Source organism: Aphidius gifuensis, linkage group LG2 (assembly GCF_014905175.1).
Source record: "Aphidius gifuensis isolate YNYX2018 linkage group LG2, ASM1490517v1, whole genome shotgun sequence".
Classification (NCBI taxonomy): Eukaryota; Metazoa; Arthropoda; class Insecta; order Hymenoptera; family Braconidae; genus Aphidius; species Aphidius gifuensis.
Genome location: NC_057789.1, coordinates 21,606,096 through 21,631,438, shown reverse-complemented (window position 1 = coordinate 21,631,438; position 25,343 = coordinate 21,606,096). Strand labels below are relative to the sequence as shown.

The 25,343-nt window shown below is 30.5% G+C and overlaps 1 protein-coding gene and 1 pseudogene across 1 annotated transcript; one reads left to right on the top strand and one right to left on the bottom strand.

Annotated features, from left to right (window-relative positions):
- Positions 1–785: 785 nt before the first annotated feature.
- LOC122850523 lies at positions 786–1,202 on the bottom strand. The gene has a single exon (XM_044149654.1). The coding sequence runs from the start codon at positions 1,200–1,202 to the stop codon at positions 786–788; it is 417 nt and encodes a 138-aa protein (XP_044005589.1).
- Positions 1,203–13,961: 12,759 nt separating this feature from the next.
- Positions 13,962–15,949, top strand: LOC122850522 (annotated as a pseudogene).
- The last annotated feature ends 9,394 nt before the right edge of the window (positions 15,950–25,343 follow it).

The window sequence follows — 25,343 nt, the reverse complement described above, 5'->3', positions numbered from 1 at the left end:
ATTGGACTGCAGAGCGAAAAAAAATTTTTTAGGAATGTACCCATAAAGCCCATATTTTTGGTGAAAGCAATACTTCCAATCAATATTCGGTGGTGGTGGTGGTAATAATCGAGGACCAGGAAATAACACCGGGAGACAAGGACGAGAACGAGGACGACAAGGTGGACAAGGTAGACAAGGTGGTAGACAAGGTGGTCGAAATGGACCCGCAAATGTCTTCTATTTGGGACAATAAATTTTTTTTTAAATTATATTGTTGACTTGTCGGTAGGGTAGTCGAAAACAGAATGATGAACTATGTTTTGATTATTCAAATCAGTTTTCAATCAGTAAATAAATCAGTTTTTATTATAAATACGAGACTCAGGGGCGCGCTTTGCGCGCCTGTATTCATGTTTTTTTGTCAGTATTTATTAACATAATTAACATATTACAAATGACAACAATCAATATTTTTTTATTGATTTTTATTAAATTTATATTTAATAATATTATTCAAATAATATTCATAATTTTTCCACATGTATAACTCACAATTTTTAAATGATTCAAATTCCCTCCTATTTCTGTTGAAAAAAAATCCATTTCTTCTTCACACTTTTTGAAATGTTCAATTTGGATATTTTTCAAATTGCTTTTCAATGTATCAAGGTCACTTAGTTTCGATGCTTCAATCATTAATTTACAAAATGAACATGATACGTTATTTTTATTTTGTTTAAAGAAACCTTTTGAAATAATTTCGATGAATCCCAAGATTTTACTCTAGAAAATGCTACATATAATTATCCATGGTTAAATATATCCTTTCTAAGATCAATTCCTACTTTTTCGAATGTTTGTCCTTGACTTTTATTTATAGTCATCGCAAACGCTATTTTTATTGGAAATTGTCTTCGTTTGAATGTAAAAGGATAAACATTTTCACAATATAAAGTAAATCTGTGGATAAATACTATATCATTTTCTTTATCACTAGTTAAAATTCTATATTTCAATAGATTATTCGAAAGATCTAATATTTGTAATCTTGTCCCGTTACATAAACCTTCATTTGTACTTATTCTTCGAAGAAGCATGACAATACAATTTAATCTCAAACTCAATTTATATGGTGGGAAATTTGGTCGATTTAAAGTATTTAAATACTCTGGTAGTATATCATTGAGTTCTCCATTGTCACAATTATCTGTACTATCCATGCCTGTATATACTTTTTCTTTTTTATTATCTAATAATTAAACTACTCTATCATTTATTTCATTTACATCTACGTGCCTTGCTGACAATACGGCTACTTTGGCTAGATCCCCATATTTACGATTTTCAATTAATTCTTTGAAAATACTCTGAACTATATCTTCATCTAAACAAAAAAAGAAACACAGTTTTTTTTACAAAAAGGAACGTCAAGTATTCGAAATCCCCACTAATTATGTGATTTTAGTAATTTTATTTTATATTGATATTTATTAATTTTTAAGATACAAAAAGATATAATACCAAAATAAGTCAAGAAGGAAATATTAAACGCATATAATTAAGTCTTAATCTTCGACAAAATTTTAGACTTGACCCCGCCCGGTTCTTCCCAAATAAAATTTAAAGCCTACACACGTCTCGACAACAGAGTTAATGGTATTTTCCAATTATCCCTTATTATAAATATGTACCCTTCACATTTTATCTAGGCTTAGGACTGGCAGCGTACAATCTTGTTAACTTTCCGGCATGTTTAAAAAAATATATATATATATATACATATATATACTTTTTTCGTCAATCAACAATTCAATAATGAATGCGTATGACACAATATGACACGAGCGCCGAATATATATTTTACAGTGTAAAAGGTGGTGTCCACTATGCAATTTTCCCAGATATCACCAAAAATTATAGTTGAATTCAGTTACAATGCTAATAAGCTAAGGGTATATACTCACGATAAGCCTAATTTCGGTTGTAAAGCGCACTAGCATGTGTAACGAGTTAGAGCTTTAACTCACGACAAGCTAACGTTTGCTTGTAAAGCGCACTGAGCACGCGCAACGAGTTGGGTTGTGTCGAACTTGTAAACATGGCCGTCCTAATTCCCATGAAACTAGTAATATGTCCCCAGCCATCGTGGTTTTTCTAGTAATTTTACGTGTTGCGCATGCTTAGATCACTCAGAATTACGTCAGCCATGTTTACAAGCAAAAGTTAGCTTGTCGTGCATTTGAGCTCTAAGACATTAATTTAATATAATTCAAATACTTTTCATAGATTTTCAAAAAAATCACACTTGTCACGCTCTATTCTTGTCTCTTGTATATGAAACTACTATAATAAAGTCGCGAGGTTGTGACTGCGCATACATTTATGTAGAACGACTACTAAATTTCAGTAGATCTGCATTGGTGTGAAAGTCTTCAAATTTTATTTGGGAAGAACCGGGCGGGGTCAAGTATAAAATTTTGTCAAAGATTAAGACTTAATTATATGCGTTTAATATTTCCTTCTTGACTTATTTTGGTATTATATCTTTTTGTATCTTAAAAATTAATAAATATCAATATAAAATAAAATTACTATAATCACATAATTAGTGGGGATTTCGAATACTTGACGTTCCTTTTTGTAAAAAAAACTGTGTTTCTTTTTTTGTTTAGATATCACATCTTTTTGTAAAGTCCTTTAATCATTCGATAGAAAAAACGATAATATTAAAAAGTATATGTTTTTGCTAGCAACGAACAAATTATCAATTTTTATCCAGCTAGTATTCTTGCGGAAATAACTGACGAAATAACTAACTTTATACGTAGAACCCAATCAGCGCCAAATTGACAAATTTGAGGAGCTCGAGGTACAGGACATATTTTGTCCCATTTCCAATGTACGGAGTTGACTCTCCTTCTTTCTAGCCGTCTTGGTAGAACCACAAATGTGAATTTTAGAAGTGGGTATTCCTTTCATTAAGCAATTATCATTTTTACTTGAACATTTAAATTTATTGGTCTAAAACAATGATATCATTAATTTTGAGGACCTCAATCTTTCTTAGAATTTTCGTTGATCTAAAACAATCGACACATGTATTAAACTCCTTTGTGCCACAATGATAGTGATTGATCAATAAGTTCTTGTAAAATGAATGTGTTATTTTTATTTAGTATTAAAAGATTTAAATTTTTTTTTGGAAAATTTAAGGTTTTCTACAATCAAATAACCAATACTTGACATCAATTTTAGGGTGCGAACTCACGACAAGCTAAAATTTCCGCTTGCAAAAATGGCAGTTATAAAAATCACCAAAAAAGTAACTAAATTCTTAAACTTCCATTTCCGTCCTAGGACGACCATTCAGAAAGAACTTCTAGGACTGCCAACTAAATTCATAGTTTGATAATCTGAGACTTGATGAAAATGTGAATAGTGATAATACAAGTTTGTTTTATTTGCATATTTTTCATCACAGTATACACAAGTTTCGTTTTCAGTTATTGTCTTAACCAGCTCAATTTTATGAATTCAACTTGTATAAGCATAAAGACTACTTTTTTCACTAAAAATTTTATTGCACTGGTTACATTTAATTTCATTCTTTTCTTCTATTGTTTTTCATTTGTAAATAAAAATGAATTGTCACCAAAATATCACACAATTGCACACAATACTTAATTACTATATGCATCAATCTATATTGAGTTTTTCTATTTATTGTATTATTATAATATTAATTACCTACAATTAATATCCAAATTTAAACCAAATAAATATATAATTATGAATATTTTTTATATAATACGAGATCACTGGGCGCGCTTCGCGCGCCTGTTTTTCTTATAAAAATGAGAAGATAGTTTTTTAAAAAATATTATCACAATCATACTTTCTCTTGATGTCATTATTCATTGAGCTATTTTGTAAAAATAGTAATTCACATTTATGTTTCAATTATTTTCATTGTTATTTAGTAATAATTTAAAAAAAAAAACAACACTCTGTTCACACGAATAAAAGACAATTTTTAAAAAAGATAGAGTTTAAACAAATTCGTACAGCCACTGTTGAAGCAAAACTCATTTCTTTATGACATTTTTGTGGATGTTTAGTTCGAATATTTTTTATTTCACTATTCAGTTTTTCATGGCTGAGTATTTTTGATAACTTAATCATTCAGTTACAAAAAGAGCAAACTATAATTATGTTTTCTCATGTCTTTTAAAAAACCCTTCTCATAATTTACCCATAATACTTTATTCATCAAAGTCTCGATCACTTTATTTTCGATTCTTTTATTTCTGTGATGCAATTCCCAATTAATTAATTAAACATTCATTTCAAAATTACTCATGTTCATAATAAAATATTTCTAAATAGAATTTCCCCGAAATCATGATTCCTATATTCAAAAAACACCTCATGAAAAAAACTACAGGAAAAAAAAAATGTAAATTTTATAAATTAATATGGTTAAGCTTGTGTTTTATTTTTTTAAATTGTAAAATTCATATTAAAAAAATATAAAAACACGTCTCCGTTTTTTCATTTTATTAATAGGTAATTTTCATTTGATTTCGTCCTTAGATTCTTCTTTTCCTCCGTAAAATATTAATTATACAATTTTTTTATGATAAATTTTACTTTTCATTTTTGTCCGTGCAGTACTTCTATCCTAAAAAATTTTAAAATCAATTTTGACTCTTTTTCATATTTGCTATAACTTGTACACGAAATACGACGTTTCCTGCTTCAAGTCATGTACATAAAACATATATTTCTAAATAGAATTTTTGTGAAACTATGAATCTGAGACTTCAAACTCACCCTCAATAAAAATCTCCAAACAATTTCATGAAATGATTATAACTCTTTATTTTATGCAGTTTTATATTTACCACGACTTGTAGATAAAATAAATTCAAAAAGTGGCTAATATTTCGTTTTTCTTGAGCCATTTGTCAAATCATAAACTAAAGATCTGAAAAATCATGCGCCTATTCTAAAATCTTCTTTTTCAATTATTTTTCATTTATGTTGATTATTAATTTTCAAAAAAATTTCGACATTATATTTTCACGAATAACATATAATTTATAAAACAATGAAATTTCCGGCAACCTTTGTCGAAAAAAAATCCATTTCTTTATAACATTTTTGTGCTTACTTCAAACATTTTCCATTTTACTATTCCGTTTTCAGGGGTATGTATATTTTTGATTAATTAATCATTCATTCACACAGAGCGAATTATTATGTTCTTAAGTATTTAAAAAAGATGAATTCTTCTTTATAAATATGATCCCGAGTGGAAATCTGGTCAGGCTAGCCCGATTTGACTTCAAGTCTTGATTGAGACTTGATCAATGTTCCCTTAACACTGGAAGCCTGATAGAAATTTGATCAAGATTCTTGATTAAGGATAACTCGATCAAGATTGGATCAAGGAACCCTTAACTTATCCTTAATAAGGCCAGCCTGATCAAGAATTGATCGAGAAAACCTTAATTTATCCTTAATAAGGCCAGCCTGATCAAGAATTGATGAAGAAAACCTTAACTTCTCTTTATTAAGGCCAGCCTGATCAAAGAACTTCTTCAAAAAAATTGCCTAGCTTAGATACATGAAAATCTTGTAAGACCAATAAATATTTTCCAATGAAATTTTAGTGAGATCATGACTAATATCAAGACAACACCAACATATTATTACCTTTAAAGTTTCGAATCCTCATTTTATTTGTTTCAATTTCTTTTCATTACATAATTCACCACAACTTCTAAACAAAGTGTGACATTACTCATTTTCGTGAATTATTTATAAGATGTGAAAGAAGAAATTATAAAAATAAACACCTATGCCATTAATCATATCAACATGACCAGTTCCATCAATAAATTATAACAGTCATATATTTATCAATAGTTATACTGAAATAATCAGTTTTTTTTTTTGTCAAAATAGAATGATTACATTCTCAATTGTCAATAAAATTGTGAATAAAATGATTCTCTTTTTTTTTTTTTTTTGTTTCTTAATAGAATGTATGTGGATATTATATAGATACATACTTTTATTTTCTTGTACATAAGCCTATTGATTTTTCCATCATCATATTAATAAAGTTATATATAAATCAGTTCATTTATTATCAATAAAAACAGTTATTATAATTTAAAGACTATTTTTTGTTCAAGCGATCTGTCAAATCTTGATTTCAAAATATATAAACAAATAAATTTATTGATTACCTTAACGACAGGAAAAAAAAAAAAAATGTGAGTGACTGAGAAAGAAAATTTGTTTATTTATTTCATTAACAACCGACAAAGACAGAATGACAAATGACATGAGAATGACAAAGAGAACCAAATAACCAATCAAATCTTAGGAAGATCGATGACAACTGTCCTTTTTATATAAGGAACATAATAATATATATATATATATATATTCCCAAAAGCACAATAAAAACGGAAAGCTATATAAACAACAGGTTACGTTCATCAGCAAACATGTGTATGTTGTATATATTACCATAATTAGCATGACTGGCATGTGCTATAATGTATGTGCTAACTTTACAGACCTGAGATTCGCGCCTATATCCCAACAACATATGGCGCGCGCACCATCGATGCGATATTGAATACTATACTGACATATACAAAGGTTTTTTCACACCATCTAAATATGTTAGCTTTCTTGCTCTATAGACCGATGCTTCTGGCAGATGATTTAAAAATTCAAAAATAAATCCTTTCGTAAATAAAAATATTTTATATTTTTGTTTACATATGATGTAAAAAAAAAAACTCATTAAACTTGATAGAAAGAGAAATAAACAATAACAGGTGACTTAAGTTTGGGAACATAGCTTAAAGTATCATTATTTAATTTGCGCCATCGATGCGATATTGGATACTGAAGTAAATATAAAGGTTTCCCACACCATCTACTATTACCTTGCACAATTTCATTTTTATGATGTTGTCAAATTGCTCTGGATTTGGAAACCATATTGCTTTCTCTGATTTGGTTTTATAATGTTTGTCAGAGTGCAGTAAGGTTTTAAATAATCTTCAAGAAAAACGCAATTTCTGAAAATGATTTTAAAGTTTTAGAAAAAAGTATACATCTTAAAAATCTGTTTTTATTTTTATTAAAAAGTTTCAATTAATTTATAAGATGATCAGAAGACAGAATATTTTTCACATCAATCAAATAATATATTACAAAAGGCACAAGAAACAAAGGCACGATAAAGACAAAAGGATGTATAAATAAAAGGTTACGTTTATCAGCAAGCATGTGTATGTTGTATATTAGTACATTAGCACACCTGATGAGCACGATTCACGCCCATATCCCAACGGCATATGGCGTGCGCACCATCGCTGCGATATTGAATACTGTAGCACCAACGATGCGATATTGAATACTGTATATGATATAAATAAAGGTTCTTTCACACCATTCACCATTCTTGGCAGCTATAATGCTTTGATCTGATTTTGGTTTTATAATGTTTGTCAGAGTGCGGTAAGGTTTTATAAGAATTTTAAGAAAAGCGCAATTTCTGAAAATGATTTTGAAGTTTAAAAGAAAAGTATACATCTAAAAAATCTGTTTTTTTTTGTAGACATAGGTTTTTCCCGAACCACCTGGGCCATCTATGTAAAAACATGAAGTTTGACTTTCATTATTCCTTTGTGTAGCTTTATTCATTATTGTGTCCACTATGTTTCTTTGATTTTCATTTAAAATTGAATATTGGGCTAAGCCAATTTCTTCATGATTATATTGAACGGTCGAATTTTTTAGGTTATCTATCTGTTCGAAATCATTTAATGATGGCATCTTTGGAAAGTTATTGATATTCGATTTTTCTTTTTCAAGAAGGTTTATTATTTTGTAATATGCTTTTGTTTGAGATTGAGCCAAACTATAATTTCTTTTGAAATCTTCACACATTGAATCTTTATGATTTTCCCAAATTTTTTCAGGCTCAACAGGACTACAATGAATTGATATACGTACAAATAAATGTCTTAATTGCTTAGGCATCATCCATACTTCTCCTTCTGTCATAGCACGGTTCCACTCTTCATTGTCTTCAATAAGTCCAAATGTTAAGCATGCACTTCGATAGGTATCATGTAATATTTCATTTATAGTTCTTAGATTCTCAAAACTTGTAGCTCCTTTGACTGTTATCAATAACAATCGAAGATGAAATAATTCTATTTGACTTAGGCTAATTGAATACATTCTTCCGATCACATTAAATTGTTTTTGGCGTGAATGCCATCTTCGATAGAACGTTTCACATGATTTGCAGGCATTTTTTCAAATTTCTTTAAAATAATTAAGAGCAGTATTATCTCAAAGCAATATATTCAATAACATCAAAATTAAAAATTAATTTCAAATAATTAAAAATGATCAATAATTAAATTCTCGACTTAATAATCTCATTCAAAAATCTGCAAAAAAATTTATATATCCCCAGGTAGAAATCTAATGTCTATTCGACGTTGAAAAGCGCTCGAAACGATGTCGAAGGGTGACGTTAGTCGATGTCGGATCGACGTCGTTTCAGACTTGTTTATAAAATAATCACTTGTATTGAATTTTGATAGATGGCAGTAGAGTCAAGTTCTATATATATTAGGGTGGTTCTTATTTGGGTGATAGCAAAATTTTCATCGTCCCCCCCCCCACATATCGTTGAAAAAAAATTGAAAATTTTTGGGCTATATAAGAAATTTTTATTTTCATCCTAGCCACCCCCGGTAAGAGGGTGAAGTTTCCCATTTGAAATACATGGGGTTTTCTTACTTAGACGTAAGAATCGATCTAAAAGCGTCAATTATGCATGGAAAAAATCTTTTATTATATTAAATCATCGAGAATGAAGTCTGCTTTAAGATAAAAAAAAAAAAATTTATATGGGTCATACCATAATTTTTTTATTACGCTAAAGTTTTTTTTTTTTGTTCGATTTCGCTAGTTTCAACGTTTTCAATATAATATAAGTGTTATACTTTATATATTTGATAGAAAAAAATTTAAATCAAAAGAATCTATGGGTCATTACACGAAATTTCGTTCAACTCTAAACTATTTCTATTATTATTAAATATTAAATATTGTCTTGGAATGAAAAAAACAAAAAACATTTATTTATACATTTTGAATTATTTACTTTTTTTTTAATTTCTACATGACCATTGTTTTTTTTTTGCATTAGAAAACGGTATTCTGACACAATCTGTATGACAAATCGCTTTTGATCTTCATTTTATGTTATTGTTGAATTGTATTCATCAAGCATGCTAACAGCTCGTTTAGCAGCAGCATTCAGCTCTCAACTCCGTCACCGTTTTCAAACCTCTTTTGTAATTAATATCATTATGACTATAGATGGATCAACTTCTAAAAATCTTTCATCAAAATGAAAACGAAGAAAAAATAAATTGATTTATAATCTAAATTAACTTATTTGTGACCAAATAAAATAATTCGTAGTCTAAATTGATTCCTCAGACATTAGCCTTGAATATTTCAATCGATTATAAAATATTTTGCTGTGGAATTAATTTAGACTAGAAATTAATGTATTTAAAAGGAACTTTTGTATAATATTTAATTGATTTATTTATCTATTTAATTCTTGAAAAGGGTGTAATTGAAAGCACGTTAAGAGGTTCTGCCGATTTTTTAAATCAAAGAGTAAGACAACAGTTTTCTTCTGTTTTTTGTCTTTTTCGCACTCATAGAAATACTGTGTTTCTAATAGTCATCCACAAGAGGTCTCTATTGATTTTTCAATAATTCCTGATCAAAACCAATTTTTTTTTACTTGAATTATTAATTGTAAAAAAACTAAGCTCCAAACCTCTTTTATTTTATGTCCATACGTTTTGTCTTGTCTCATTTTATAACCCGATAGTTTTTTTTTACATTGTAATATTGTCGATTAGAGGTATTGCTATTTATATGAACTTTTTTTTGTCGCATCCTCCATAATAGCCTATGGTAATAGTTGCCAACTTTGAAAAATAACAAGCATCCAAACAATTACCAAAAAATTACATAGAATGTATTAGTATTTCAATAATATACTGTACAAATTTCAAAGCATTCTCATATTCGGAGAAAAATCGACAAAATCCCTTAAAATTAAAATTTTTGTTTTAACTTAAAAAAATTATAAAATGATTTGCAAGAAATGACATCCCTTGAACAATTTGAGTTATAAGATGACCTTTAATTCTATTGGAAAATAAGAAAAAATAAGATGTTATTGGTTATTTTGATCAATTAATCCATATTAATAATTAAACTGCACCTGAATAGTCCAAGGAGGTATTCAAACATAGATGTACAAGCTAAAGTGAATAAGAATATTTCGTTCTGTCTTTTTTTTGGTGTAGGGCTGATGTCAGCGCTGCAGTTGGTAGTTTTCGAACTGACTTACTCTGAAATTTTAGGCTTCAATGACAGCCTATGCTTCAACGCAGTAAAAAGGCAAAGCTTACACTTCTTATTCAACTCCATGGTTTATACACATCATGCAATCGAATTTGAAAATTCAATATTTGTAGTCTTTTATAACTTATAATTTGTAAAACATAAATCGTGTGTAAAAAAATGACACATTTCATAAATTTACGTGTAATGACCCATAGATTTTTTTATTTAAAATTTTTTTTTATCAAATATATAAAGTATAATGTCATAACACTCATATTATATTGAAAACGTTGAAAACTACCGAAATCGAAAAAAAAAAAAAAACTTTAGGTAATAAAAAAATTATGGAATGACCCATATAAATTTTTTTTTTTTTCTATCTTAAAGCAGACTTCCTTCTCGATGATTTAATATAATAAAAGATTTTTTCCATGCATAATTGACGCTTTTAGATCGATTCTTACGTCTAAGTAAGAAAACCCCATGTATTTCAAATGGGAAACTTCACCCTCTTACCGGGAGTGGCTAGGATGAAAATAAAAATTTCTTATATAGCCCAAAAATTTTTTGAATTTTTTTCCAACGATATTAGGGGGCGGCATGATAAAAATTTTGCCATCACTCAAATAAGAACCACCCTAATATATATGTATAGATGAAGAAGGCAATTTTTTTATTAGCAATATCATTATGAGCGATAAATTAAAAAAAACATGCCATAACCTCAAATGTATTTCATTTATTCGTAAAAAATGAAATGGCCAAGGAAAAGCAGTGGCTAGGGAATTGAGGTTGTCAAAAAATTATGTTTGAAGCAACATTATGTCCTTGAAACATAATTTTTTGACAACCTGAATTCCTTAGCCCCATCTTTTCCTCAGCTACTGCTTCTCCTTGGCCATTTTTATTTTTCAAAAATAAATAAAATACATGTAATTTTGAATAAATATGAAAGTAAATAAATCTGATGAAAATCACTCACTCTGCCATCTACTGAGCCCTATCATAAATATTTTAATATTATATCCGTATGACACTGACATTAACTTCTTGCTGTTCCGTTCTCACTTTTTCAATCCCGTCGATCGAGTCCACGTATCCTAAGATATCACTTTACAAAAAAAAATATATATATTGATCATAAAAACAGATAAATTTTATACAAAAATAACAAAAAAAATAACAAATAAATAATTTTAAAAACAAAAATGAATTTAACAAATAAATATAAATAAATTTTTAAAAAAAAAACGAAAATACTTACATATTTCTTTCCATATCTTGAAAAGCATTTTTTCCGTCATCACACGTATATTCAAAATCACTTTTAGACATTTTTTATATAATTGTACTTTTTTTAAAATAATTATACCAATATAAATGAATATATATATATATATTATTTTAAATCAATTTATAGACGGTAATCTATCGACTTAAATATGTTCTACCCTTTGCTTAACTGACTTACTTCGTTAGCAACAAAAAAACAAACTATCTGTTAATCAAACTCTTTTTTTTTGTTGCTAACGAAATAAATAGAGAAATGATAGAAATAAACAAAAAAAAAAAGAAAACTATATAAGAGTGAGTGAGATGAAAAACGACCAATCAAATGTCCGGAAGACCGATGATGTTTGTCCTTTTTATAGAAGGAATATATATATTTTTGACGTTTAAGAATAGTAAAGGAGTAAAATAATAAAATAAAATTCTGCAGTGCAGCCAATATGGCAACACCCTTGTAAAGTTTTATACCATACCAACTGAACGAACAAAATGTAGTCGATTTGAGAAAAACGAAGAGACCGTACACTGAAAAAACGTTCCCGCTGCAGGCACGGTCTATTGTACCGGTAATGGTAGACAGCTACAGTAGCAGGATGTCCATGTAAATCCACAGTAAGCACTCGTATATTCTCGGTAAACTGTACTGCTGTGAGAGCAGTACAAAGCACTACTGTGGCAACTGAATGTGCACATCTGTATGCGCGGTCATATACGGTTTATGACTTTGACATCACTTATAGGTTAGGATTGAAATTTAGAATTTTTTAAATGTTCAATTAAACATTTCTTTTAATGTTAAATTTGAAAATTTTTTTTACACGTAAAAAATTAAATTTTTTACATTTTTAATTATTTTATTATTTGTGATGAATAATTTTTCAAAGAAGAGAAATTGCGCAGAAATTCACATTATCTATCCCTAATAACATAATATAGTTCAATACATGTGCCCAATCAGAAGGCCTTCACAACTCATTTTCGCCAAGGCTCGTGCTCTTTCCAAATTCGTTGAAGCACTCTCTGAGTGTTGTAACGAAATATACTATTATGCTCATTATAGTTAATGCAATTTTTCGTTTATTCAATAAGTTAATTTATTATTACACGGTAAATTAAAATGTAATTTTTTTAATTCTATATTCAAATAAAATATATTTTTTTCATATTCTTTATTCATATTTTTTTATAATATACAAGATTTTAAAATCAGTTCATATTCAATAATAATAGTAATATATAATTATATTTATTAATAATTAATATTAATAATATACATATATATACATCATTTAATTTATCGAATGAGTCTTTACGTGTCATACAGCTATTCTTTGTACTGCTAATACACCTGAACTCATCGACAGTAAATGGCAGCAGTGCTGTACTGCTGTGAGAGCAGTACAGAAATTCCAAGTTGGGTGTACTGCTCTCACAGCAGTACAGCGCTTCGCAGTCTACTTTACTGCTACGGCAGCGGGAACGTTTTTTCAGTGTAAATATCAATTATGCTTTAAATATACATTACTGCAACGGAAAAATCTCGACATCGATTCATGGGATCATTACCAAACCTCAGCAGCCTCATTCAACTCTATCATATTTTAATTAAATTTCTAATAGATTCGCGACGGAAGGGGACAAAATATTTGATGTATAATAAGGCACGGTAGTTGTGATTAAATCTCATCTCACACATATTCTCATCAACACACATACTTTTTTTTCTCATGGGCACTACCGTGCCTCTTGATTTTTTTGAACAATTACCTTTAGGTATGAATCTTTCATAAACTTGATAATACTTCATTTGTAGCTTCTTATAATTTGTTTCCATTGTATTTCAGAGGTTAACAAATCAAACAATGTATCATTTAATAGAAAAAGCGGAAATGAAGTATCAGGCAAAATTACACATAAAAATAGAAAACGATTTTCGTTTTTTCATCTATAATTGTGCGGGTGAGTAAAATTTGATTTGTTTCGGTTTCCTGTTGTGCAGAAGTTGAACCAGTTCATGCTGTGCCTGATAATAATAATGACAATAAAGCAATTGTAAAAGAGTTATTGTCAAAATCTTTTTAAAATGCTGGGGAGTGTGCCGAGTCGACAACCAGATTTTTATAGACAGATGAGGAGTTGATAACGAGAGATATGTATTATTATAGAGATATTTAATATTCAAATGTATCATTTTATAAATCCTAATGATGTATGTATACAAATTTACTAAAAAAGTACTGTGTGAATTGTCCTACCTTTTTCCGAAATGATCCATTGTTTTGTTGTATGATATTTTTAGGGCTGGCAAAATATATAACCCGCTAATAACCCACCAAGAATCATTGGCGGTTACAATATTCTGTGACGCGATATTTGCGGGATCTATAACCCGCTAATAACCCACCGAGAAACCGTTGGCGATAACAATATATTGTGGTGGCATATTGGCAGGATATGTAACCCACCAAAAAATCAATGGCGGTTACAATATATTGTTCGATATATAAGCTCTATTTAATTTACAACTTGTTCAAACTTGTTACTGACTTCTATAAAATGTAGTTAAACCAAATGTATGACCACGAGGTAGTTAATTTTTATATTTAAATTAAATGTTTTCAATACACTATTCAATAATTAAATTAGCCACAATATTTTACGTTATTCAATGATTACTTGATTAAGCGCTTAACACAGAGTATACGCTTACTATTAAAACTTGTATGAATCGGAATTATTATTCCGAACACCCAAAAAAAATCAAGAGGCACGTAGTGCTTCGAGTCAAGTATGAGAAAGAAAAGTATGTGTGTGATGAGAATATGTGTGAGATGAGATTAAGATTTAATTATACAAAATAGAATACGTCAATTAAAATGGGTAACATGTCATAAGCTGAGAAAAAAAAAAGGTGACAGAAGAGTATTTACATTACCAGAAATAACTCTCTCTGAAATAACATAAACAAGTATTAGTGATCTTTTAGTAACACATCCATATTTTATTTCAACTATCCAACAAATTTAGCTAATTTTTTGGTATCATTTTTGGACAATAAACGTCCATCAGTTCGTGAAAAAGTATTTAATTGTGTAAAAAATATATTTAAAGATAATAAACGTGGTAAATTATCACTTGTTATTATTCGTAAATTAAACCAATATATTAAATTACGTGGTCACTTGGTTCATACTGAACTTGTTAAAGTATTATTGTCATTGAGAATAAAAGATATTGATCTTGATAAAAAACGTGATGATGAAATAACACAAAAAAAATTAATGAGTCATCAACAACGTATACTTTCATTGAGTAAAAGTGAAAAAAGTAAAAAATTAGAAGTTGTTGAAAAAGGGCTTGAAAAGTTGAAGAACAAAAAATATTAACTGAAATAACAAGTATTGTATTTACAATATATTTTAGAATGTTAAAACAAGCACCAAATAGTCAAATTTTACCTATAATGTTCAGAGGGTCTAGCTAAATTTGCACATTGTATTAATCTTAAATTTTATCAAGATTTAGCTAATATCATAAATACACTGATGGAAGAAAAAATTTAGGTTTACGTGAACAATTACATTGTATACAAACTGTATTTACAATATCATCTGGACAAGGACCAGCATTAAATATTGTTTCATACAGATTTTATGTACATTTGTATAAAAATTCATTATTATCAATTAATGCTGGGAAAAATCAACAAGATTGTCATATTATCATTGAAATATTAATTCAAGTGTTGATTAATCGTAGAAAAAAAATAACACAAAATCGTTTAATAGCATTTATCAAGAGAATTGCACCAATGTCATTGCAATTACAACATCATGGATCATTGAGGCTACTTGGTATTATTAAAATAATAATGCTAACAAAATCAATTGAGGGACTTTTTGATACTGATGCTAATTCTGCTGATGGTTTTTATCAACCAGAACTTGATGAACCAGAATGTTGTGATGCATATTGTACATCATTATGGGAACTTGTTGCATTACAAAGACATTATCATTCTGTTGTACAAAAAATACCACGTAATATTGCAGCTGGTATACCAATAACTGGTGTTGCTAGTTTACCACCAGAACATTCCAAATTAAAACCCAAAGATTTGTATAGACAATTTGATCTAACTGGGTATTTGATCCATCAATTGAATCTACATGAGTCCACAGACAACAGATGATCAATTATTAATTGTTGTCATAATATATTTAAATTATTACAATTATCAGTTCGTGGACCAGCATCAGCTGATGAGTTTTTACCAGCCAGTTATTGAAATGACAAATGGTAATCAAGATTATAACATTAAAGATGATAAACAACAACAAATTGAATCACAACAACAATTACCAAATACGAAAGAAATGTATTTGTGTTGATGAGAATATGTGTGATGATGAGAGTTAACTACTACCGTGCCTTATTATACATCAAATATTTTGTCCCCTTCCGTCTCTAATCTTTTAGAAATTTAATTAAAATATGATAGAGTTGAATGAGGATGCTGAGGTTTAGTTATGATCCCATAGATCGATGTCGAGCTTTTTTTAAAAAAAAAAATCAGATTTTTTCGTTGCGGTAATATATATATTTAAAGCATAATTGATATTTACGGTCTTTGCGTTTTTATCAGTTTTTATCAAATTGACCAGATTTCTTTCTTTCAGTTGGTATAAAACTTTACAATTATTTTTCTTCTCTCTCCTAGACGTCTCTTTTTTTTAGTGTTTATATTTTGGCTGCACTGCCAATATTAATTTAAAGTGGACATTTAGCTTTCTGAAATTTTCTTTTTCAAAATGACTGTTGCTATTTATATTTATACTTCTTTCATAATTCATCTTCATATGTGCATCTATTTTTTTATGTTTTTTTTTCTTTTAAATAATGCTAAAATGGCTGCGTGCAATAGAACTCATATTTTCTTGATTTTTTTTTTAACCTCATAAAATATACTAATTAAAATTTCAAAAATTTGTATATTTAAATAAATAAATAATTCTTATAAATATTAATTAAACAAAAAATGAATTGTATGAAAATAAACTTTAAATTATTTCTTCATTCATTCATTACGTTGTTTATAAAAACAGGAGCTTTTACACAAAATAATCGGTTTTTGTTTATTGTCAAAAAAAGAAATTCGTATTAAATTACAACATTAGTACCTGGTAGTAATACTGAATTTTAATAATTGATTTTCAACAGATATGTACAATATGAAGTTGATGGAATATACATATGGAATTACCATATAGTACAATGTCTGATGATGAAATGTAACAGTTGGGCATCCCTGGTGGAAATATTTCTTCGAATTTTCTACGAATTTTTACAACATTGACCCAGTCGAGAGTTTCGGAGTTATCTCTCAATTTTTCTTCGAGTTTTTTGGCCTTCGGAGAAACTTCTCCAATTGCTCGGGAACTTCTCTTAAAGTCAACCATGTGTTAACATAGTTCCAAAATTTTCTTTGAATGTTTCTCCGAGTTTTTTTGAGCTTCAGAGAAGATGGACTATTGGTAGAAATAATTTATAGATTTTCTTTGAACATTTTTCGGAATTTATTTAGTTCTTCAAAGAAGCTTCTTCGATTGTTTGCGAACTTTAGAAGAACTATTCAGAAATTTGTAAAAAGTTCGTTGAAATTCGTAGAAGTATTTCTACTATGAATTATTCGGCAAGAAACCTTAAAATATTTCCCGAAGCTCAGACAAATAATTAAGAGTACGGAGAAAACTTTCGAAGATTTTTTAAAATTTTTTCTCCGCATGGGTCAATTTCGTAGAAATTCGTTAAAATTCGCAGACAGCTATTAGAAAATTCGTAGAAATATTTTTACCAGGGATACCAGCATTACAAGAGAAAGGTTTATTATTTCTTCGGGTAATTGGACGTGCTACGGAATTTGGTCGTGAATGTTTACAGCTATGGGGTTATGATAGAGTTGATGAAATAATATCCCTGGTGAAAAAAAATCTGGCAAATTCTGACAGATCCTCACAGATTCTCGCAGATTTACACCGGTTTTCGGAACAACTGCCAGATTCTGCCAGATTATTTTTACCAGGGATAGGTTAAAACAAATCAATTACAAAGAATAATAAGACCTGGGGCGCTATTCTTGGTCCCGTATTGCGGGAGTTATTGCGAGTCTCGCAATAATGATTCGCCGATAAGAAATATTATTCGCGATAGAAAAACATGAAGGCGCTTTTTGTTGCTTTCATGTAAATTTTACCTTATTTTTGCATTTGCATACCACAATGGCAGCTTCACATGAAAGCAACAACAAGCGCCTTCATGTTTTTCTATCTTAAGATAAAAAATATTTTTTGTATGGGGTAGTCTAAAATAGACAAGCTTTAAACACCTTGCGTTTATTTTGATGATCAGGACGTATGATATGTTGTTATTTTTTATTGTAAACGATCAAAAAACACTACAAAAAGATGTGATATCAAACAAAAAACAAAAATAAATTTTTGTACAAAAAGGAGAGTCAAGTATTCGAAATTGTTATTATTTTTTTTTTTAAACATACAAAAAAAAGAGAATATCAAAAAAGTCAAGTACAAAAGTACTAATTTCTTTGAAAATCATTGACCCATATGAATGGTCTTAACTTTTGAGAAAATTATATACTTGACCTCGCCCGGTTCTTCCCAAATAAAATTTCAAGTCTTTCGCACAAATGTAGACTCATCAATAAGAAGTGAAAAGTAGTAGCACTTCATCTGTATCAAATTAGTCTGAATTTCTTTAAAATTAACCCATACTGAGAAATGTGTGAAAAAATTTTTTCAAATTTTTCTGAAATCGTTGGTGAGTAGAGATGTGAGTCGATACGGTACCGTATTTAATACGGTATTAAATACTGTATTAATACCGTATCAATACCGCGCGCCAAATACAATTTAGATACCGAAATACCGATGTTCCCATGTAAAAATACGGTATCTGTCATTGTATTAATACCGAAAAAAAAAATACCGGTATTTTTACATCTCTATTGGTGAGCGGCAAAAAAATGACGTCAGTAAAATCGTTCAAAAAGTAAAATGTAGGGGCGCTTTTAATGTATAATGCATAGAGTGGGTATAAGCTTTTCCCCCTTCTAATAATGCATATTGCATGGTATATGAAACTAAAGATGGCTAAAGATGCACATCCTATACTATAAAAAGCATGGTGTCATGGCGTCACATTTTGCGTGCGCATCCAAATTTGAACTTGGCGCTTCATTTTCAAACTTAGCGCCTCATTTTTGAATTTGATGGAATCTGAGTGGGGTATCAAAAGGTCACGTGCATGTCGTATAAATTGATATGGGTGGCGCTAATTGCATCTACATATGTATGTGTGTGTTGACATATGTGATTATAACAACATTTTATATCTGTCGAAAAATATTAATGCTCATTACCTTCAAATGATTTACCAATATTTATTTGAATTGTTATAAATAAAAGAATGACTCTTGTGTTATAAATAAAAAAAAACGAAACATTGAAAAAAAAAACTACATCCAAACACAAAAAAAAAAAGATAGATTCATTTTTAAATAGGGCACGTGAACCTGTAAGAATGAAATCAAGATTTGTACATGATTAACAATAACAAAGTATTGTTAATTAAAATTTTGGAGTAAACAGATTTTTTTATCTAATCATTATTGAAGTACGAAACCTGCAATCATCGGTTTAAATAAACTCACGACATTCTCTTCAAGAAAAAAAAAAAATTAATTCAACAATATATTTATAAATAAATGTTAACAATTGTTTGAGGTGACATGTAATCGTTAATTCACAATTTTTTATATTATTTTCCACTGAAGTACGAATTCTGCTATTATCAGCCAACGTTTTTCTCTCCAAAGATAAAAAAAGAATTATTTAAAAGGATTATTCTATTATTTTGAGCGTGTCATGTAATTGTTTATTAACAATTCTATGGTGTCTCAAAAAATAAATGTTATTGAATGATTTGTTTTTACCCTCGAAGGAAAAGTCATAGGTTAATTTATATTGATAATAACAGAATTTGTCCTTCAATGGAAAATAATAGAAAAAAATTGTTTGACGAAAATTGAATATTAACAATTGCATGGCACCTCGGATAATAAATAATGATAGATAATTTTTTTCTTTATTCTCGAAAAAAAAGTAATGAGCTTATTTGAATCAATGGAAGCAGGATTCGTACTTTAATAATATTAAAAAAAAAATAGTTTACTCGAGAACTTAAATTTACAATACTTTGTTGAATAATCAGAATATTTTGTACTAATTTGTACAAACATTGGATTTTTACCTCAAGAACAACGACAAAATTAAATATTTGCTCTAAAATGTTCATATGCAAACGCATCGGATCTTTTTAATTGAATTTTTATCAAATTTGAAGAAAAGAGCAGAAGCTAATTTGCACTCATAAAATCGGAATTTGTACATCAATAATAATAACAAAATATTGTGAATTAAAATTTGGACTAGGCTATTTCTTCTTACAATAAATAGCAGATGATGGCAGACGATAGATGAAAAAAAACTGTTGAATGAAAATTATTTATCAACAATTGCATGGTGCCTATTATTTTTGATGTGGATATTTTTGATGAGAAAGACATGAGCTACGTGATTTTACTTTACAATCTATGTTATTGTTATTGAGGTGTAATTTTTTATTTTATTGATGCAAATTATAGCCTTTGCTCTTTTCTTTAAAATAGATAAGAAACAAATAAAAAAAGAATTTATCATTAAAGGCACCATGCGTCTGTATATTGCATAAACATTTTGGAGTAATTTTTTATTTTTTTTGTCGTTATTCTTCAAGTGAAAATTTCGATGTTAATAGTCCAAATTAATACAAAATAATTCTGATCATTGAGCAACTTTTTTCATGATTCTGAGTTAATTAGAAAAAAAATTGAACCATCCTCTAACCCTTCAATAGGGAGTAATTAAAATTTGTGCAGAAAATTATTACATATTAGTACAAATCAAAAGGCTTCCAAAGAGTATTTTAAAACGGTTCCGTTTCCGTGAGCTGGGCTTACGCATTCTATTAGGCATCGTCAAATATTATTTGTAAATTGATTTTTCCTCTGATTAAAAATTTCATTTTTTTTTTTTTTTTTGTTATTCACACCACTTGATGACGTGTCATTGGCATTTGGCATCTAGGATATAGCATTACAGCAATAGCAACAACGGAGGCGGCCGCTTGCGGCCGTCGACGGCGCTAGTATGTATGATTGTATGAATAGATATCCGTCGTCAATATTATAAACAATTATAAAAGTGTGTATTTAATTAACAGTGTAAATTACAAAAAAAAATTCGTATCCATCATTTACATACATCATGGTAAAACAAATATGGTGGTCAATTATCCGAAGTTCAGGCGTCGTCGGACTCTTGTGGGCGTTGGACACTGGAGTGGTGCGTATCGTGATGGCACTCCTGCGACATCCATCTCTGCGTCTTCGTCTACCTCATCGTCTTCTAGTGGAGGAGGGATCCCATCAAACAACACCCAGTTCCCTTCACCAACTTTGTTTTGGCCAGGTTGTGGTAGAACTGCGTTGTTGCTTGCTCTGGGTGAACTCTCAATTGGCGGAGTTCTTCTTCCTCCTTCCTCTAGCGAGCTTATAGGAGTTTTATTACCTTGATTTTTTGAAGGTGAGACTTGTATTGGGCAAAAAGCATGTTCACCCAATGAATTTGCTCGTCCTCGCATGCGATACGGCTTGAAATTCACCTGAGTCGTCTCCTTTGGTTTATCGATTGGTGGTGGTAACAATCGTTGTTTGTTGTAACAGAATTGTTCCCATCCGCTACCTCGACAACCGTGAAGTTGCTTTTCTGTTTGTAACCAGCTGATTGATTTTGCTGGCCACTTACGAGTGCTTCTTCCGTCGGATTTGTCGATAGGTGATCCGGATGGTTCCTGTAGACTCTGGTAGCGGGCTATTTATTATGACTTGAATCTTCATCTACAATCAATCAGACCCTAAAACAACCACAATAATAACCTCAATTTAATACCTTTTTATTTATTTATTACCACATAATTAAACGTAACTTAATTTTCTAACTCACTTCCTAAATTTTATTGTTAATTATACTTATTTTGATTGGGAAATCGGGTGATATTCGTTATTGGTGGGAGCAGTAGGGTACAAGCCTGTGTCTACGTTTTTAAGGGGTAGTTCGACGTCGGGGGAGGTCACATTGAGATATTCGCCGCTACCAATTCGGCTGGCTTTTCTTCCGTGCAAGAGGCCAGTGGCAAGAGTCGACCATAATGCTGCCAACAAGTGTACTGACTAACCGTATACAGCATGAAGGGCGTAACCGCGTAATATGGTGTCCGCTTAAAAATGTGTACAATAGTGAATACACCGTCAATTCCGGCACTAATGTTGCCAAAATCAGTAAATTTACCCCAAGTCTTTTCCCATACACTTTCAGATATCTTTTCAAAATCTTCGTCACTGAAGATACATATACGATCTTTTAGCATACACTAGACTTGTACCAGAGGCTTAGGCTGCAAAGTCACCTAATACCATGGATCTCTCAATAGGAAACATAATTCTTTCTACTAATGAGGCTAACTCTGTCAATGCATTGTATTTGCAGCTAGCTGTAGTGGCAGGCTTCACATTGAAGGTGCTTTGCCTAAGACTGGATTAGAAAAAAATTTATACCATAAATTATCAATTTTGAAAAATTGTGGTAGGGGTCTATTACATGGTAATTGAATTGCTTCGGGGGTCATGATATGTGTGTGAGGAGTTATGAACACACTTTCATTTCTACCTTTGGTGATAAGTAAATTACTGTAGCATTTACCATCTTGTCTTATTTTTACCTCCACGGCGATACATTGAATCATATGAATTACTTTTCCTGCTACTATCGCTGTATAGCCAAGTTTACCCATATATTGGTAAGCGAACTCATCGGGGATATTTGCAGCGAGGAACAGACTTGCACGCAATAGCTTCCTCTCTAATCTACATTCGTTTTCCAATGAATTATAATATAATTCCCTCATTTGGTTTCTTGCTTAACGTTCAACATAAACGAACTTAGCGTCTACATAATTCATCATATCGTGTGATTCGAGATCTTTTCTATCTTTAGAGGATAACGAGTGACCTCTGGTTATAAATAATCTGGGGTGTTCGGTAGTAAGTATTTTGATACCGCAATTTTTGAATGATCTTTTTGTCCTAAGAGAAAAACTATAACCGTCTTGGTCCACTGAGTATAAAGTGCCTTCTTTGCTTTCCGCTACGTTAGCTTCGCCAAACTATATGGTTGGGTACTTATCTACATCACACCATTGACTTGCTGGTCTATTGTCCCAGAAAGCGTAACCGCCATACATGTCGATACATGATTCAGCACTCAGCTGGCAAGAAGTTCCCGAAAAAAAATGGATTTTGTCTTGTTCTAACTTAACTCTAACTATTTGTTTAGTATATGCGATGGTTACGGAAGCTGTTACTACTACATGGTTCCAGCTTCCATGAGCATCTGAGTATTTTTCTCCCGAACAATCTCCATCTGAGTTCGCACTTCCTGCCAGTGTAACAGATCTAAAGTTTTCAATATTCGGTAACAGTTGCTGTATAACCGTATTGCTAACTGTTACCGTACCATGATTGTACAACGTTTTACACGCATCCCTTGAAATAGGATTAATATATTTAGCATTTCCGTTATCGGTAATTGTCAAATAATCTGTAGCTGCTCCACAGTTGAAGACTATCTTAGATACTTCAACTTTACACAGCCACACCTCTGCCTGACTGTACAAGACCAGTTCGCTCAGCATCATCTGTGCTTTACTGGTCTTCACTGGATCTCGAGCAATCTCACACTCAATGACGTCCAGAAGCGAAATGGTTGTGGTATTTAACATGGGCCCTGTGCAATCGAACCCAATGAGGGCTTCGACCGTGGTCAACGCTAATACCAAAATGGCTATGCTTTTCTTATTCATCTGTAAATTATTATTATAATATTCTGGCATTTATACAATGTTAGTTTATCCCAATTTCTACTCTTTTGGACTCTTACTTCCCCCCTCCCCCACAGTAAGCTTGGACTCACTGGAGACGGAGTTGACTGTTAGTCCAAAATGTTTACCTTATATCTAACATGCGGATAAACTTTGTAAGTGAATGTTGTAATTAATAATTATATATTGTAACCGATTTTTTGACCTGCACGGCGAGAACTATCGGCCAAGGTTAACAACGAGGATTTCTCACCATCCTCCTCAAAATCACCAGGGGCCATGTTGGTTATCACGGAAGCCAACAACCGTGGGAGTCACGAGAACTAATTCAGGAGCCTAACTCAGTCTTAGAAATGGTAGAGAGGTGCGGTCCACCTGATTGGATTATGAAATACGCAACCAAACCTGAGGGAACTATCGTGAACCAAGCACAGTGTATTACATACGCCTATATTACATTGCGACCATACTATAGTAAAATACCTACGTCACAAGTATCGTAAGTGTGGGAGCAAATAGTCTACATGTGAGATATGTATTTTGTATAGGGAACCATACAGCGATCCATCCGTGACCAAGTCTTACACATACGTTGCCATTGCAATAATAATAAATCTCAATATTATTATTATTGTTATTATTTACAGCGATCCATTCGTAAACTCACACATACACATTTATGTGCGATGAATATAATAATTATTATTATTATAGTAAGAGAACCATATAGCGTGATCATTAGTATCAGTCCGTCATTGGAAATTCAAGCAGAGTTTCACCAGGACTTAACGTCTGATACCTAGGGAACCTTTACAAGAGATCCAACGATGTCGAGAGAACCAGTAGTGAACCAAGAGAGCCAGTCAAGAGAAGGTAGTGATCAGTTCGAGAGCCAGACAAGTTCTAACGACGACGTTCAGTGCTTAGCTGCTGTGAGCTCTAAGCATCGCCGCGATAAGGTTTACGTATCAAGACATCTTATAAACATCGAATAGGCGCCCCATTGATGTCATATATAATAGTCTTGACCCTACACAAAGCCTTGCACTAGTGATCCTTTATTTATTAATAACCAACTCCCATTGGTTATCAATACGTAAACGTTAACAAATAAATAATCAATATCTATTCGGATGATTATTTATTTCGAGAACCCACGAAATAATAAATTTCGTTACAATATACATTCCTCCTCTTGTTCTAATTCTTTTAATTTAGTTTTATTTTTATCTATTATTTTAGCTTCTTCAGGAGTAATTTTTGATAACCTGAGACGATTTGGAAAGACTTCTTCCCCATTCTCCACCGTCTATTGTTACGTACCAAGTTGAAAAATTAAAATTAAACTATGAAATAACAAAAAAAAGAAAGAATATGTAAAACCAAAATTAAATAGGCAAATAATCATCGAATAATTAGAATAAATCAACTTGGTATTTAACGTTAATATTAAAAAATCCTCTTATTTTGTTATTCCCTACAGGGTAACGGGTTAGAAGGGAATGTGTATGATTGTAGATGTACCTTGATGG